This window comes from Wolffia australiana, chromosome 8 (assembly GCF_029677425.1).
Source record: "Wolffia australiana isolate 7733 chromosome 8, ASM2967742v1".
NCBI classification, from domain to species: Eukaryota; Viridiplantae; Streptophyta; class Magnoliopsida; order Alismatales; family Araceae; genus Wolffia; species Wolffia australiana.
In genome coordinates this window covers 9,608,174-9,627,241 of record NC_135842.1, presented here as the reverse complement: position 1 = coordinate 9,627,241, position 19,068 = coordinate 9,608,174, and the positions used below count along the sequence as shown (strand labels likewise).

At 39.5% G+C, this 19,068-nt stretch overlaps 1 protein-coding gene across 2 annotated transcripts; it reads left to right on the top strand.

Moving 5' to 3' along the window:
* Nucleotides 1-14,754: 14,754 nt before the first annotated feature.
* LOC144706599 (Transducin/WD40 repeat-like superfamily protein) lies at nt 14,755-17,949 on the top strand. 2 transcript variants are annotated; one of them, XM_078579594.1, is made up of 3 exons: nt 14,755-14,879; nt 15,076-16,785; nt 17,615-17,949. In XM_078579594.1, exon 2 carries the CDS (start codon nt 15,092-15,094, stop codon nt 16,772-16,774), a length of 1,683 nt encoding a protein of 560 aa, XP_078435720.1. In that variant the 5' UTR covers nt 14,755-14,879; nt 15,076-15,091; the 3' UTR covers nt 16,775-16,785; nt 17,615-17,949. The 2 variants fall into 2 exon arrangements, with proteins under 2 accessions (XP_078435720.1, XP_078435721.1); XM_078579595.1 differs by lacking the exon at nt 17,615-17,949 and having other exon boundaries at nt 14,796-14,950; nt 15,076-16,915.
* The last annotated feature ends 1,119 nt before the right edge of the window (nt 17,950-19,068 follow it).

Sequence of the window (19,068 nt, the reverse complement as noted above, 5' to 3'; positions counted from 1 at the left end):
ATACTCTTCATATTCTTCTTAAATAATTGCTATCCTTTTCTTTGATCACTATCTTTGTCCCATCACTATCTCTTACGTTTTCCTTCTCACCATCTTGAATTCCCCCTAAAGAGAGAGTTATCTCGTAAGATCTGTTTTCTATGGACATGACCTTTGCTCATCACTAACTAGCTAAATTATTTTATGAGTAAAGGTTAATGAATTATTATTGATTAACTCAAATATCAATGATAAATTAACGCCTTAAATTTGAGTCAATCAAGTATATAGTTGGAGTGTTATAAGACTATTCCTCATGTGAGTATGATGCCTCTATTCCTAGAAAATACCACACTACCCCAAATCTTTGATAACAAACTTCTCAGACAGGTCTTGCCTCTGGACATGGATTCCGTCTGCGTCATCTCTAGTAATAATCATATCATCCACACTGTAACCATCAAGACCAATTTAAAAGACCTGGTATGATCCCTGTTACTTCGTTTGTAGCCCATGCCCTTCATCACTCCAGCAAGTTTCCCAAACCAGCTTCTAGGATAATGCTTGAGACCATAAAATGACTTTTTATAACTCACATAAACTATTATGTTGATCTATCAACTTATAACCATGGACGAAGGCATATACATAACTTCTGATTTTCTATGGAGGAAGGCATTAGAGGCCTGGATCATTGTGAAATTTATCTTGAACTTGCTTCCTACTTGTGTGGCATGATTGAAAGATAGTGAGTTTTGACATCCATCAAGTGTCTTCTTGGTGTCTTGGGTGTGTGGGAAGAAGCATAAGAGAAGAGGGGGAGCTTACCGACATTCGCAAATTACCATGATCCTGGCGGAACGTAAGGATCTAAGGTAAGTTTCTTCGCCTTACGTTGTTTCTCTCTTGACATCATCGTTATCATAATTATAGTTTTTTATCAACTTTTCATTTATCATTTCACTTACTTACCTCCCCATTATCTGGTCTCTCTATTCTCTCCATTGTACCACTCCACATCTAACCACATCTAAGCATGGATGGAAAGAAGAGATGAAGATGAAGCAGTGCTAAAAATTTCAGCTCGTTCGGAGTTGTAGATCAAAAGTTATGGCCATTTGAAGTTGAAGAAATCCTAGCCCTTGAAATTTTCTCTCTCCTCATCATCCTCATCATTTTCCGTGCCCATTGAGAAGTCAGAGTGCTTGATATTACATGCTTCTCGTATACCAGGCGGGCGCCCTTCGTATTCCGTGCTACGTGCGGGCGCCCTTCCTATTCTCGAGGATAACATGGCGGCGCGTCAACGCGCCACGTCACCCTCTTTTTATTTCTTCTTTTTTTTGTTTTAAATGAGTGGATGTGAGTGCGCCACGTCACCCTGCGAAAAAAAAAACCAAATATACTTTACAAATTCGTATCAAATAATATAAAAGCCCAAAAAATACGTATAAATATATATTTTGACTTGGAAAAGTCATATATTTCCAAATTTAATGTCAAAAAATTCTAGAAAAATCATATTCTATCTCAAAAATAGTATTCTTTTAGAATCTATTATTAGAAAAATCCCAAAAAATGCATAAAATTCAGAAATCATTCTAAAAATAGATTTAATCGTTTTAAGCTTGATAACATGCAAATATGAGTGATTTAATGCAAATTTACATGTAAATATGATCATATTAAGTGCTAAATATGCATGTTATCAGACCCCCACACACCGTTATGAATAAACTCAAAAGGTTCAAGCATTTGACATTACACAATTCAAAAGTAGACTATTTATTATTCACCAATTGACAGGTTTTGCATAAAAGAGTACTTAAGTCAATCTAAGTAAACAAAACAGATAAATATTCTTTTAAGCATTGGAGAAGAGGGAGAGCTTACCAGAACTCATAAATCACCCTGATCCTGGCAGAACGTAAGGATCTAAGGTAAGCGTCTTCGCCGTACGCTGTTTCTTTTTCGACATCATAATTCACTTAATTAGTGTTCTTCATCATATTTTCACTCACATTTTACTCCTTTGTACTCTCTTAATTCGTCTCTCTATCCTCTCCATCACACCGTTTACATTCAACCACTATCATCGTCCACACACTCAACCATCACCGTATCCTTCACGTTCACTTACTCGTTGTTAAATTAACATATAGCTTACTTCCTTTTACTCGATATCACTAGCTCATATCCTCTATTCTCGTCTTCATCTCTTCTCTCATTGATCATCACTATCATAAGAAATTAATTCCTTAATCATCGTTCCCTGTGGAGACGATCCGTACTCATCACTTACTAAATATTTGATAAGCCAAAAATAGGGGTGAATTTTGCAATTTTTAAACCCCTTGTTGTTGTTAATTTTAGCTTATACAATAAAATTTATAAAACCCTAACTTAAGATGTATAGTGATAAGTAAAGGGCATCATCCAAGGGAAGCTAGTAAGTTAATTCAATTGATGATACACTTGAATAATTTGACAGTAATTAGAGTTAACTTGATCTTCAATGAAGATCAAATCACTCTAATTAGATGAGAAATTTAGAAAGGGGGGTAGAAGAGATGGGATGAATAGAAGAAATAGGGAGATCTAAATTGGCTTCTTTGATCCAAAGAGAAAGGTAAAAGGGGTCAATTAGAGAGGTTGAGAGGGAAATTTTGAATTGGTTTCATTGGTTTTGTAGGTTTGATAATTCAGAAATAACTACAGTATTAGATAATAAAAAGGGAAATTTAATATCATAGAAATTGAAATTTTTTTATAGTTTTTTTAACATGCAGTTGGAATAGCTAGGTAAATCTCTCAATCTCTCCTCTCAATATCAGTAAGGGCATAAACATTTTGCTCAAGCCTAGCGATTTAGAAGTTCAGACCAAGATCAAGAAGAACGAAGAAGAGATTTAACTAAAACATCATCCAAAATACACTAAAATTTCAAATACAAAGAAGAAAAAGGTACCAAATAGGTTTATCCAAGCTGGAGCTCCTCTCTCTCTTGCAGCTATGATAGAGCATTGATGCAAGACGTACGCCCAGGACGTCGTCCCGTCGTCACCGAGTATGATGGCTCGGCGACGATAAAGGATATGTATCGGGAGCGACGATGTTGTCGTCCGACGATACCCTAACGGGTATGTAACTACGGGATGAATGCCCTACGTGTCGTACGTGCAGGCCCCGACTCGAGGGAGGCGCCGAGCTCCAAGCTTGGACGGGAGTTGCCGGGTGACGGCAACGGGGGCCACTCGACCTCGTCGGAGGGACGTAGGCGACTACGGCCGAACGGACTCAGTCCGTAGGGCTCGCACGTGACGGACGAATTCGTCCGCACCGGTAAGACACTCAGATTCGTAGTTTTTCTCTCGTTCTACCACACTCACCTACCTAGCCCGAGCGTGGTGGAGTCGAGACGAAAATATACTGCAAGGAATAAATAAACGAGAGTCGGAGAGTATGGCGTACCTCGACGACGAGCTCGAAGTGCAGTATTCAAAGACGGCCGACGTTCGAGCGGGTTGGGTGACGAGCGCCGGAGAGGTCATGGTGGCTCGACGGGCAGCGACGGTGCCGGAGTGGCTGGCAAAGTTCAGTCATCGAGGTCTAGGCGTCGGAGCGCCTATCTAGCGGAGTGGTGGTGACGCGCGGACGGCGCCGGAGCGGTGCAGGGCAGTGCGGTCGTCAGCGAACGGCGCAGTGGGACGACGGCGCGAACACGGTGGTGATGTGGCCATGGTCGGACGTCGGCGGTCACGGTGGGTGCAGCATGGGCGACGGCTTGGCGTGGGCGGGAGCGGAGCGGCAGCACGACGGTGCGGCGGCAGGCGGCACGATGGCGTGGCAGCGGCGAGGCGGCAGCGGCAGCAGCGGCGCAGCGGCACGGCGGCGCACAGCGCTACGGCGCTACGGCGGCGGCAGCGCGGATGCGATGGCGGCGCGCGCGCAGGTGATACAGCGGCGGTGCGGCGGGCAGCGCGCTGGCGGCAGCGGCGCGGCAAGCGCGGCGCGCGGCGGCGGCGGCGACACGGCAGCGGGCGACGCGGCAGCGCGCAGCGCGTGTGCGGCGGCGCGCGCGGCGGCGCGCACGTCAGGTGCGCGCGCGCGGTGAGCGCGCGCGGGCGGCGCGGGCGGCGCGCAGGCAGCTCGCGATCGGCGGCGGCGCGGCGCTCGAGCGACGGCGGTGCTCGAGGCGGCGCGAGCGGCGGCTGCGTGAGGGGCAGCGCACGACGGCGGCGGCGGCGACCCTCCTCCTTCCTCTCCTTCTCTTCCTCCTTTCTTTTCGTTCCTCTTCCTCCTCCTTCCTCTTCTTTCTGTTCTTCTCAAAACGAGGAACGAGACCCACCAACTGTTCGATAAAATGCTTCAATGATTCTAACTGACCTAGGGCGCCCTCTCTTCCCTTATAACGGGGAGAAGAGTTGGGCCTTAAGTGGGCCATCATGGGTCCGACTTGGGGGCCCTTCTAAATGGGCTCCCCTTAACACATACAAGACAGAACTGAAGAAAATAAAGGGGAAATGAGGGGAATTTGGGGGAAGAAACGAGGGGAGAAGGGTGGATGGAGACATCCATCCCCTCGGTGGAAAAACAACGAGACACGACCGTCGCGGGAGCGACGAAACAGGATAAAAGTGGTTGGAAGAGACGGGGTAAAACAAAACATGAACGAAAGAGAACGGAAAGCAAGGAAGATAACCGGAGCAAGGTCACCCGGTCTTCAACGTCGTGGGCGCGGGGCGCGGATGACGTCGATGATGATCCTTGATGGCGTGCGCCATCAAGCACCATCAAGAATGACCCCCTCCTATCGAAATTTGGCTTTTATACTTAGGTTACATGGTAACAATTACCATTTTACCCCTAATTAGTAATTAATTTTTATCCATCAATATAAGATTTATCTAAATGATCCAACCACACAGATAGAAAGAGGGGATCAAGACGAGCAAATCCATAAAAAAATCATTTCAATCGGACTTCCGGATCAAAAGTTATTAATAAATGAGTTTAAACCAATTTTAACCATTGGATTTAAATCTATTTATTTAATTATTTTCCTCTGAAACACGCAATGACGTGTCGATTCCTCATTGGATGACAAATTTTAAACTTCAAATGGCGGGTTCATTCTCGTTGCGCCACGTACCCCTTTCCTGAAATCAGAATAAAGAGAAAAATAGAAAAAAATAAACATGATACAAAGCGCTTTGCATGTGCATGTGCGTTTGGACTAGTCTCTCCCAATCCCAAGGTGCCATGTCATCCACGGTATGTGCGCTGTGTAGGCATTACAAGGGAGAGAGAATTCCCTGGAAATTTTTTGAAAAGTCCCCTTTCAATAGCGCGCATGCAAAATAATGCCGCACTAAAAATATTTAGTATTTTTTAATGGTTGAAAACCATTAAAAAATACTAAGTAATTGCAATAAAACCTTGTAACTGTTTAAATAATAGCTTTACGCCTGCACACACGAGCGAGAGCTGTTTTTGAGGGCATAATTGCAACTAAAATTTACGATAAGCCCCTCCGACTTAAGAAATTGCTCTTAAACTCATATTTTTCATATAAATATATCATTTTCTTATGTAAAAATTCATTTCTTCTTTGAATAATTCCCAAAAACCCAATAAAATCCTAGAAAAAATCTAGAAAATTCCAGAACATTCTAGAAAATTTAGTAATTCATCCACATACTAGTTTACCTCGAAATTAAATTTTAAACCTGCCTTTTCATTTAAACATAATTATTTCAAGGTCAAATAAATCCCTATAAATTCATAAAATTAACAGAAAATTAGGGGAAAATCAGAAATAACTTGAAAACATTAATATCATGTAAAAATATGTGATAACAACCCATATTAATCTCGTTAAATGCATAAAATTGTGCTAAATTGCTTGAAATAAAAACCGAATTTAGGGTGTTATCAGTATTCTTAAGTACTGTTAAATATAATTTTTATTGAATAATCTCAACTACCAACGACAAAAAATTAAACCCCTAAATTTGAGATTATCACAAGGTTTCAAGTTTCATGAATCATGGCCATCCAAATTTTTCACTTTCTGTGTCCTCCGCTGTCGCCAGCTCATCTTGCACATTAAGAAAGGAATCTCTTTGCGAATCTAGTGTTGAAAATGTGAGAAAATGTGGAAAAAAATCCAGAAAAATTAGGAAACACCATTAGTAATTAAAAATAAATAGTCTTTGCCTTCTAAAATTAATTTCTTAATGAATAAAGTCAAACAAATTTGTAAAAATTTCAGAAAATCTTGAAAAATTATAAATTCAAATTTTAATCATTTTAAAGCATGATAACATGCAAATATGGACATTTAGATGCATATATTTATGATTGTGCACGATATGTCTAAAATAGTTTGCATGTTAGCAGGCCACCTTCAAAATTCATGGCTTGCTGAACTTGACCTACCAATTCCTTTTTTCTGAAGGTATTGGCCACCATCCATCAGCACTTTCCTTGGTGCTTAAATGCTCATGTAGTTGGAAAAGTTATCTCAATCAGAAGTCATATGGCTGCCGCTCAAGTATCCAAGATCTAGTAAGCTCCATTTGCAATAGATAAATTTTATGAACTATAAAAATGTAAAAATCAACTAAGCAAGTCAGGGAAAGTTTTGTCAGCTCCTTGGTCTGCACTAGCTCTCCTCCTTCTGAAGAGATAGCGACATACATGTTTTTTGTCTGTTGATTCTTTTATACCATTTTATGACATGTTTTTTTACATGTTTTTTGTTTCAATAGTTAAAACACAGCTCATCTCTTGGATCAGCATCCCATATTTGCCCAATGGCCATTTTCACCTGGACACCTGTTGCATTGTTGAAGGACTTCCCTTTGGCATTGAGCGGAGTTTTGAGGTTTAGATCTAATTCTCATGAAAGTTTCCTCTTCAGATATCATGCTGATAGCACAGTCTAGATCCATATCTTTCTCAGTTAAGCATCAAGCTATTAACACCATTACTATAATTTCATACTCAAGGATGAGCCTCATGAAAAAGGAAAATAGCTTGTGCTTCAAAGTATAACCTCTCTCAGTAGAGAGAGGATTTTCAAGGGCCAAAAGTATTTGATGTCCATACAAATTGCCTTCATTTGATAGGAATACACCATTACTAAAATTTCTCCCTGTTTGGCTTGAGCAGCCTTCACATTAAGATCATATAGCCTCCCATCTTTGGTCTTTTTGGTACTATCATTCTGAATCTTCTCCCACTGTATTTATGACTCCTTCACTGTATCAATATATGAGAAATTCTTTAATTATATCTTGCAACATATTATCCAAAATGCACAAGCAAATAAGGGCTTCCTAAAAACATGACATTATATACATTTGTTGCCCCTTCTTGACTAGATCATCACTAAGATCATCTACTAGAAATCTTCCTTCAATAGCCAGATCCACAAGCTTTCTCTATTCATAAATATTGAACCTATCAAACTTAGGTTTGGTATCCAGAAATGTCAGAACTTGCGGCAACAGTTCTTGTACATGAATCCCCTTTTTATGCTTTTACATGAATGTGAATATATTTTTTACGAGACCTAGAGTGAACCACCAAGAAACAACAAATCATAAATAACCTATGGTGAAGAGAGTGCAGGGAGAGTCATATCAGCAATTAGTAAACCTACTTAGATACCATGTTAAACCTTATTCTCCTCCCCTTGATGCTCCTATGACACATTCAGTTCAATCTGGTTTCAGTACTAACCAATACAAAAACTGAGTAATGGGCCCCCTACCATAAATGACTTACAAACAGTCAGATTGGTCACTTATAACATAAAAAGGAAACCGAAAAAACACATCGCCACTTATAACACATTACCCATTTACTAGGCTAAGAGCACAAAAAATTACAGGTATGAGTGCATTTTTCTCAACCAATGATAATTCTATAATAAGTTTGAATATATAGATTATGTCAATGGTTGATTAAAATCCTAATACTTTATGGGATATGAAGCCTACCTTGGCACCTCATGTGTTGGCTACTCAGCCTATTAAATCAGATTAAATTGATAAAAAAATATTATATAATTTCAATTAACTTGGTTATCAACAAGAATTTATTGGGCTAATTGAATCATGTACCAAACTGGTATGTCAGCCTTGAGAGTCATCCACACCTGGTTCATTAATGTATTATCATATGAATCTAAATAATTTTACTTTATTATTTGAATTATTTAATTTACTAACTTAATTTAAATATACATAATATGCAGTGTTTTCCAAAGACCAAAATTCATATTATTATTTGAACTATTAAATTAACCCCACTTGTCTTTATTCAAGAAAGATGCACAAGACTCGTATTTTTTCTAATTCTTATTTAATCTAAGGGTATATGAGGAAATTTCTCATGAACTAAAATGCAATATGTGAGATGAAAGGATGTCCAAGGGTAACCAGTCCAAACAAAGGACACCCAAAGCCCATTAAATTGAATCATAGGAGCCTTAAATGAGGATTCTAAACGAACATATATAGGAGTAAAATCACATTTATATAATGGCCACATTACTGCCTAAAATCTAACCTGGACAGCTATTCCTACTCTCCAAATGACAGGTAAAAGGCACTAGTTTTTATTCTATATTTTATTCTCTCTCATCTACACTTTTTTGGATTTTTCATTGCGTTGGATCTCTTGATGCAAAAAAAATATCCATTCTTGTTTAAGATCATTAGAGAAAAATTTGAGAAGCTTGATCACATATTTTTCGACTCTGTGCATCACTTATATTATAAATAGCTATAAACTGAGGCTTATGCACCTCCCTCTTTCACATTGACTATCGTCTTCGACAATAACCTATTTAGGAACCTAAATTTATACCTCGACATTTCCAAGTTCATCAAAACCATCAACTAGACCCATACCATCCTCAATCTGGGTTTCCACTTCCACATACACTTGTTGAACTTTGATATTTTGTATCTCATTATATCATATCAGGTTATATTGAACATAGACAACAATTTATAATCTTGAAATCACTTTAGAAAAAATATTAATTTTATGCAATAGAGAGTCCAAGGTTGTACACAGGTTTTTTGGCTTCAAATCATTTTTTATGTATTTCTTTAGGTGGGAAGATTGGTAAAAGGAATAGGAAAAGGATTGAATGAGAAACCTCATTAAAATGGAAATCTAATTGGCTATAATCTGTCACATGTGAATTTGGGGGCCCAGTCAATCAATATCTATTCTCATTATGAATTGATAGTCTAAATTGATAAAGAATGAGTTAAATTAATGGTTGGCCTGGTTTTTAGCTGGATCAATCCTATATATGCCATGTTTGTGGCTCATCCAAAAAGAACTTGAACTTAAGAGCTTGTATTTCGGGCAGCATTTCTTTGCTATATTCTAGATCAATTTACACAAACTTATGCTTGAAACAAAACTTCCCAAATATCATAAAGTTTTATTATAGATTGATGTATATTTTTTACCAACTCTAAAAACTTAGAGTCAATCACCCAAAAACTGGAAGAAGGGTCCGACATTCTTATATATGGCAAAGTGTTGAGTGATAATGGGCTATAATGATATGTATTATTCCCATTTATAACCAATTCAAAACTCATAATTCACTCGAATTCGATGCATATTATCATGTATTTTAATCATTTCAGCATTCATCACATGTCATCATGTGTTTGCTCATTTGTTTGTCAAATTAGAGTTCATATGATGTAATTTGCAGGTTTGGCCTTTCAATCGGTCAAAACTCAATGAATTAATAATTTATTTTGAGTTCTATGATGTGAAGGATACATGTTAATAGAATTCACATCAAGACAGTCTTTGCACTCCAAGCACATGCCGCATTTCAGGTCCAAGGTGCCTACTTTTGCACTGCCTTTGAGTGCCTGAATGACTCTTATTTGAAATGCAGGATGAATGAATTTAAAGCCTTGTGAAGATAGAAGAATTGGGTGAAAATGTCGCCCAATTCGATGCAATCAATAGGGAGATATGCCCACGCAAAGTCAGGCAAAAATCCAATGTTAACTCTATCTTTAAGGGTTTTCTCTCCATAGTTTGTTTATTTTTATATTTTCAAGTCTTTATTTTATGAATTTATTAATACTTTTGGATAAATATTGCAAAAATAAAAAATGAATAAAAATCATTTATGGTGCCACTTGGTTACTGCCACATGGGCACCATGTAGGCATGACCATACAAGTGGCATGCATGTGTGGCACGCATGAGAGAAACATTTAAATGATTTTAAAAGAGAGATTGGAGTGGCTCTTTTATGCATATGTATTTCTCTTTTGGTTTAAATGTAGGATTTATGTCCTTTTGTGACTTTTATAGGTGATGGGGCCGCATGAAGACGTCAATCACGGTGATAGACGATGATCGTTGGATAGAGTGGACTAGATCCACCTGATTACTTAAATGAAGAGGGTATGTGGAATGCTATGAGTGGGTGGCATATCAACGATTCATCGGCACATGTAGTGTTCGAGGAGCGTACATGGTGTGAAAGAATTTTTGAGGGACATGACTTGCATGCAACACACGGGGGGGGGCATGTACTCCTTTTGTTCTCTCCCCTTACAGTTTATCTCTCTTCATGAGGGATCACGACCGTCGATTTGATGTGTTATGGCGGATCGGACCCTCGACAATTGCCCGGCCCGCTCTGATAGGTCATGATGTGGACTCTCTCTCTTTTCCCTATCTCTTCTCTCTTTCTTGTGTAGGCAACATGATTTGTATGGGCCTAGAGGGTCATACACACAAGGTTTTTGGGTGAATGTGGATATAATAAAAAAATGGGGACTTCTATTAATTATTCCCCAGGACAGGGAGTTTTTTGAAAATTTGCCCATACAGTCAGTATAAATAGAGGAGGTCACCCTCATTTGATAACCATGTGAGTCAATTTCAGTGCCCCCCTCATCTTCTCTTCCTTTTCCATGCGTGTTGCTTCTAGTGGGAACTAGATGGAGAGGAAATCAAATTTTTGGTATTAGAGTTTGCGGAAAGAAAAGGAGATCCAGCACTCAAAAGTTCATGTGGATACATTTGAACGGCTTGAAGATGGTCACTTGAGGAACCAAGAAATCACGGATTTGATCTGTGCAAAGGTGAAATTTTTTTCTATGTTCTTGGTTCTTAGATCCACTTTTTATTTGATATTCCATTGTAAAATCAGTTTTTGACCATGGAAATTCAATCCCTAAAGTTTCCATCCAATTTCCACTTCATTGTGAAACAAGAATGGACCAAGCGAAAATTTTTTTCACAAGTCTAGCCACTATTAGCAAACTAAAGGTGACTTTTAGAAATGGGAGAAGAAGATCAAATAGTAGTCTTCAATTATCCAGTTTGCTTCTAATTTGATGACCTAAGAATGAATATCAAGGATGAATCATTCTGATCCTAAGTTACACATCCTTATTTCACTCAAACATGGATGGAATGTCAAAATCTAGGTTTGACTCCATTCCTCATAATGTGAAATCATTTGACGCAGCCATGGGGGCCTAATCCAGCTTGAGAATGTGCTTTCGTTTCATGTTTTGGAGGGAATCTGGACATCTGATTTTCCCAAAATTGAATCAGTAGTGTTACTTTAATCTGCGTCCTTGCATTTAAAAAAAATCAAAAGGATATAAAAAATTATCCACTTGACTTCAACGAAGTCAAGTGGGGTATCTTAATAACAATAAATCCAAAGAAAATAATGCATCTGATAACTTAAGTAGCGAGGTCATATTAATAATATTTTGACCAACAGTTATGCATAAACTTAAGTTCATTATAACAATTTATAGATAAATATGGAGCAAATGTAAAAGCTTCACATCATAATATTTTTTTATCACTTAGTGTGATTAAGTCAATTTAACTGATTCTGGTAATTTTTCTTGCTCTGCCAGCTAATTTCTATTGCCACTACTTTGCAATCCGATATGCCAATTCACTAATCATGTGACCTCCATCTTAACTCTCTCATTCCAGAATGATGACCTGCTGATATTGGGCCTCTAAGCCATCTATTTTGATCTGCTACCCTGTGTTCCTCCAATTAACCATGGTCTACCACACTGACCCTCTAAGCCCACTCTAGGATTTGGTACACTAATTTAATAAACCATATATCATAGAAGAAATGCAGATTAATCCTTTACTATATAATTTTGACTTAAATAAATCATTTATTTGTAAAATAAATGTTCCAAGTCTTTGGAAAACTCTTAAAAATGTAAAAATTCGTTTTAGAATGATTTTGTGGTTTGTTGTCATGCAGTGTCATTTATTTTTTGTCATATTAAAATAATATAAAATAAGAAAAAACTTATTCATGCATGAAAAATGTAAAATTTTAAAATGATAGCATACATTATTTCACTAACTCACAAGCATAAAGTGATGCTAAGTGATGTTTAAATGCATGCTATCAATGCATGTTATCACACCCCCAACATCTTGCAAGCATGTATGCCACTATCAATGCTTATCTAATTTTCAGGGATACCCCTCATTAGAATGTGCATTTATTGGACACACACTGCTGCCACTACTTGCCTGATTTTCATCAACACTTGTAGGGCACCAGTGTGGTTCCCCACACTTGCCACCATTTGTGCTGGCCTACTTTTATCGAATGTCAATTACCGACCTAAAACACATATCTTTATGAAAAAAATGTATCATATTGATTTGATATATGCAGGAAGTAAGGGATCTTAATATATGTGTTATCATATGATTTAATCATGTTAGTGCATTATCAAGATTTACCTTGCCTATATTCTCCTGATTTTTACATGAATCATGAATTATGTTTTCTACGAAACCCACTTGACCTCCATGAATTCAAGTAGATGCTTGAAAATTAAATCTTGAATGTTAATGTGTGCAGGACTTAGGTGCAGTACAAATGGAGATAAAGTAAGTGAAAACCAAGGGGAGAAGCACAATGTTGAATGGTCATACACCCTGGCAACCAGTGCCACACACCACATTGTTGTATGTATGTGATATGGATTGGTCATTGCGTGAGATGAATGGGGAGCCCAAGGACTTCTCATGGCACATCCAAAAGAATGCAACCACATTCAAAACACCACATTGATATGCCCTCAAATGCAAAAACTAGCTTGCACCCACTCTGCCCACCCTGGGTTCAACAATTGCACATCTACATGATGATTGGCTGGGTCTCATTCCACAAGCCACTGTGCCCACTTAGATGCATCGAGGTGCTTGCTTCTAGAAGCCCATGTCATGCTCGATGACTTGCTCACTTGCATGCAACTGGTCCCAAGGTGCACATTTAGGCTTGGTGGGTCCAGACACATTTTGTATCGGGCGTGGCACATTAAAGTCCAAGCTAATACTATTGTGCTGGCCTTGTAAAATGTGATTATTATTGGGGCCATCTATGTCAAGTCTAGAGAAATATCCAAGAGTCCAAAGGATATTTTTTCAGTAGGTGCCTCAAAAAACAAGTACAACAATACTTTTTCTTGCCACTGAAGGAGTTGGTGCAATGGGAGATTTTGCCAATTCAACCTCAAAGTTTATTAGTTATTTAAGAAGGAGAGATGCAGTATGGGGTACTAAAGCCCTATGTATAAAATATCATTCTATATAACTCTCCTTTTATTTAGAACTTGCTCCCAGTTATGACTAGGATATTAAAATGTGCTTTCCTCAACATTGATTCTGATGGATCTTTCATGTTTTCAGTCTGTTCTTGCTTGTTTGAGTTAAGCACCTTGTCTTGGCAGAAGATTCATATCCTAGAGAGAGTAGTTTAGCTAGAAACACCTCCTGATCCTTCTTAGGCTCACAGAAATCATTTATTGTTGCTCTTTTAAATTTTGGGCATTATTTCCTCACTAAATCTCTCTCTAATTTCTCACCAATTCAACTTTAATTTTGGGCCAACTTCTTTGCATTTCTCCATTCTATATTCTGGCCATTTTCAATATCTAATCATCATGTTCCTTTATTTAAACTAAGTCAATTAGTGCCCAAACATTCACATGGGTTCAACAACTTGTTCACTCCTTAAGTTTAAGTTTATATGTTAACATTAGAAATATTATCAATAATAAGACTATCTTTCACTCCTGGAATGGACTTATCACCCTCCTCGCTCTATCAAATGCCAGCCTCACTGACTCGTTGATTCACCCTCCATTTCTTGCCCTCTAGGGGACCAATCAATGTTTTCTGCACAAGCATAACTAGGCACCCACAGGTGTGCAAGCAACTGTTTGGAAATCTCACTCCAACTTTTTTTGGGCATGTAGCCCACCACTACCACTATACTACTGACCAACGGCCGTGGTCCACTTTCTCTACATTCTTCAGTATCCATTATTTATTATATATCATCTAATTAATGTTTAATTAATGCCATAATATATCTATATATATATATATATATAATATCTTCTTTACACAATGTTTATAATTCATTTTTCTCAACACCAAAACACTTTATAATTCAACACTTTTTTACCACATCATCAACTCCCAACATGCGTCGGCAATTATTGGCAATGAACAATGGAAGATAAAAATGAAAAATTCTAAAAATTTTGTTGCTCCTGGTGAATAACAGTGCATCCCATCTATTATCATACATGGTAAAATTCAATGAAAACCAACAGAAACTTCTTGGCAAATATAAAAGCAAACCGGCCGGTCTAACCCGGTTCCACATCTTCGACCGCTAGAACCGGTTTAAGTTTTCTCCCCTTGATTGCCTCCCAAAACCCTTGCTCCTCGTATTTGTACGTTTTGCAATTGGCGCCGTCGTCCTCAGCGCGTTCTCTCTTGCCGTCGCCGCGACCTCCTCCTATGCTTTGATTGAGGTATAAGAATCAGCCCATCTTCTGATCTAGTTGTTCTAAGAAGTGGGCGTCTGTCGATTTCATCTTCAGCGGTATTTTCCCCCGCTCTCGGAATTTTATCGATTTTTTCGTTTGCATTATCTGTTCCTATATTAAAATTTTTAGTGTTTTCGGTGGTACTAGGGTTTTCTCAGCTGAATTTCCTCTCTGGTTTCAGTGATTCTACCGTGGCAATGAGCTTAATCTCGCAGAATGCGCCGAGTAAGAAGGATAAGCGGAGAAAAGTCGACGAAGGAGCTGATTTTGAAGAATCTCCCGGATTTCTTGGCGTAGAAGAGGCTGATGTTACCAAAGTATCTAATTCCACCAAGTTGAGGCGGAAGAAGAAGAAGAAGAACAGAGATGTCGATGTCAGTAGAAGAGAAGACGAACCTGGGACAGATGCAGCAGAAGAGAAAAACTTGGAGGATCTCTTGTTTGGCTCGTTGTACTCGTTTCCAGAATTTGGCAAGGAAGGAAATGGAGATGGAGAGGTCATTGATGCAACCTCTGGGCCCCAATTCTACATTGACAAATCAGGAAGCAATAGCATAATCCCCTTCGAATCAGAATTCAAAGTTCAAGATCATGAACAAGGACAAGTAATCGAGTTCAGGGAATCTGTCTGGGTTGACGATGAAGAGGAGAAACTGAGAGTCGACGTCACTAAGGTCAACAGACTGAGAAAACTTCGGCAGAAGGCCGACGAAACCGTCATCTCCGGCAGCGACTTCGTTTCTCGGCTGCGTGCCCAGCACATCAAACTCAACCCTGCAACAGACTGGGCAAGAATTGGCTCGACTGCCGACGACTACAACTCCTCTGACGACGAAGAATCTGACCAAATCAAAGGCACTGGCATTCTTCAGAGCACTGATGATCTCATCGTGAAAGACAGTTCCAGGCTTCTCCCCGGAATCTTAGAGTACTCCAGACTGATGGATGCAAATCAAGAGGAATCCTCTAACGGGCCGATCAACTCTGTTCACTTCCATAGAAATGCCCAATTGCTGCTAACCGCAGGGCTGGATAGGCGGCTGCGGTTCTTCCAAGTCGATGGCAAGCACAACACTCGAGTCGAGAGTGTGTTCTTGGAAGATTGCCCAATCAGGAAAGCTTCTTTCCTCCCAGATGGCTCCCAGGCTATCATCTCAGGGAGAAGGAAGTTCTTCTACTGCTTTGACTTGGTCAAAGCAAGGATCGACAAAGTGGGCCCGTTACTGGGCCGGGAAGAGAAGAGCCTGGAGTCGTTTGAAGTGTCCCCGGACTCGAGCACGATTGCCTTCATCGGCAATGAAGGGTATATTCTGCTGGTGTCGTCGAAGACGAAGAATCTTGTGGGCACGTTGAAGATGAACGGCTCTGTTCGATCTCTGGCGTTTACGGATGATGGAAGGCAGCTTCTGAGTGGAGGAGGAGATGGGCACGTCTATCACTGGGATCTTCGGACGATGAGATGCTTTCACAAGGGCGTTGATGAAGGCTGTCTGACTGGTTCAGCCCTCTGCACATCTCCTGGCAACGCATTGTTTGCGGCCGGGTCGAGTAGCGGGATAGTGAACGTTTACTCTAGTGGGGAGTTTCTGGGAGGCAAGAAGAGGCCTTTGAAGACTATTGAGAATCTTACTACGAAAATTGATTGCTTGAAGTTTAGTCCTGATGCACAGATACTTGCCATTTGCTCGTCGATGAAGAAGAACAGCTTGAAGTTAGTTCATGCGCCATCATTCACTGTTTTTTCTAACTGGCCGGCTCTGGGGTGCAACTTGGGTTATCCTCGTTGCCTGGACTTCAGTCCAAATGGAGGGTTCATGGCGGTGGGGAATGCCGCGGGGAAGGTGTTGTTATACAAGCTTCGCCATTATCAAAAGGCTTGATGGGTTTAAAGGTATTTGTTTGAACGTTTAATTATCTGGAAATTGATTGAATTTTGCTTGATATTTACTGTTTTCATATCTTAGATGTCTGTGCTGTTTTCTATGAATGAGCGATGAGTAGATTTCTTTGATTTTTTCATTCATCTTCTTGTTACATCTCTCTATCAAATCCCTTTTGTTAAAGTCTGAGACGTTAGGGAAGGACGATGTATGACTCACCTCCATATCTCTTTTGTATCCGTCTTTTATCTGGATTTCCCCTCAGATCTCTCTCCCATCCCCCTCTCCCCATTCAAATGCATGATTTGCTTGATGTAAGGGATGCAAACAATTATGCATCACTATTACAACTTGGGTTGGAGGACAATGGCAAATTCTTCATCATCATCATCATCATTGTCAATATTATCGTCGTTGTCATTGTCATTGTCATTGTCATTGTCATCGTCATTGTCATCGTCATTGTCATCGTCATCGTCATCATCATAGTCATCATCATCATCATCATCATCATCATCATTGTCAATATTATCGTCGTTGTCATCGTCATTGTCATTGTCATCGTCATTGTCATCGTCATTGTCATCGTCATTGTCATCGTCATTGTCATCGTCATTGTCATCGTCATCGTCATCGTCATCGTCATAGTCATTGTCATCATCATCATCATCATCATTGTCATCGTCCATTGATAGGATATGGGTGCCAGTCTCGTTATCCGCATCCTATCTATCTACAAATGACAGTGAGGATGATGAATTCGGCATTGCGATGATCATTTTACTTCAGACAAATGACGAGGATGAGTACTGAAAGAAGCAAACTCAACATTCTGTTCAGGGAGTCTCTATCTCTCTCTCTCCATCCCTCGTTCTGTTCAGGGAGAGGTAGATAGGCAGAGATAGAGACAGATCGAGACAGACAAAGGCAGAGACAGAGGCAGCGACAGAGACAGAGATAAAGATAGAGATATGTTTGGATCTCGACAAACAGATTTTTGGAAAATTTATGCCAACTATAGAAAATAGCATATGGATCTCTATTTAAGTACATAATTTGGTGAATACGTTATTTATTTTCTCCTCTAGAATATATTCCACGGCTGTCTCTATTACCATTTTTTTCATCGACGAGTCAGTAATTCTCAGTAAATACTCGTTCGCTATTCAAGTAACTTATTCTCTTCTTTTTTTCCCTCTTAATTGTATTTCTTTATTCATGCCAAATTAAACAATGTCATTTTTTTCGGATTGAACAAAGTTATAAACAATTCTTGATAAGATAACTTGTGATATTGACGACTCTGGTGGCCCACCGTAATTATGGCGACTTATGGCACTCTCTGATGTCGTACTAAACAATTAATTGATTTTGCAATTTAAACATTGCAAGTTATTTGCCCACGCTGACACGCATATGTTTGATTTGGCACGTGCCTTAGCTGGGCGATCGGACGTGGTAAAATGTAACAAGATGCTACCACCAGAAAATAGCACTTTCCAATAATATAAAAATCACTTTCAATGTTCTAATCAAGGAAATGAATAACACCAAATAAAGCGATAAACATTTCCCAATAAAAAGGCAGAGAGAAAAAAGTGATATACTGAGAGAGAGAGAGTAAGAGAGGGTAAGTGTATAAAAATGACAATAACGAAAACTAAACTTATACATTAATGAAATATTCCAGGATGGCGTCCAGGGCATGGCTGGATCCTTCTATGAGCTTGAGACCCTCCAAGAGGTTGTCACCGACACAGTTTACTTATTGCAAATTAAATTGAAAATAAGGAAGACATTGCCAAAAGGAAGGGAGAGAGAGAGGTATAGAGAGAGAGAGGTATAGAGAGAGATGTATAGAGAGAGAGGTATAGAGAGAGAGATGTATAGAGAGAGAGAGGTATTGAGAGAGAGAGGTATAGAAAGAGAGAGGTATAGAGAGAGACAGAGGTGCAGAGAGAGGTATATATATAGAGAGAGAGGTATAGCGAGAGAGAGAGGTATAGAGAGAGAGGGGTATAGAGAGAGGTATAGAGAGAGAGAGGGGTATAGCGAGAGAGAGAGAGGTATAGAGAGAGAGGGGTATAGCGAGAGAGAGAGAGGTATAGAGAGAGAGGGGTATAGCGAGAGAGAGAGAGAGGTATAGAGAGAGAGGGATAGAGAGAGAGAGAGGGGTATAGCGAGAGAGAGAGAGAGGTATAGAGAGAGAGAGGGGTATAGCGAGAGAGAGAGAGAGATGTATAGAGAGAGAGAGGGGTATAGCGAGAGAGAGAGAGAGAGGTATAGAGAGAGAG

Coding starts and splice junctions, on each gene's coding strand:
- LOC144706599 (XM_078579594.1), top strand. CDS start 15,092: ATGAGCTTAATCTCGCAGAATGCGCCGAGTAAGAAGGATAAGCGGAGA.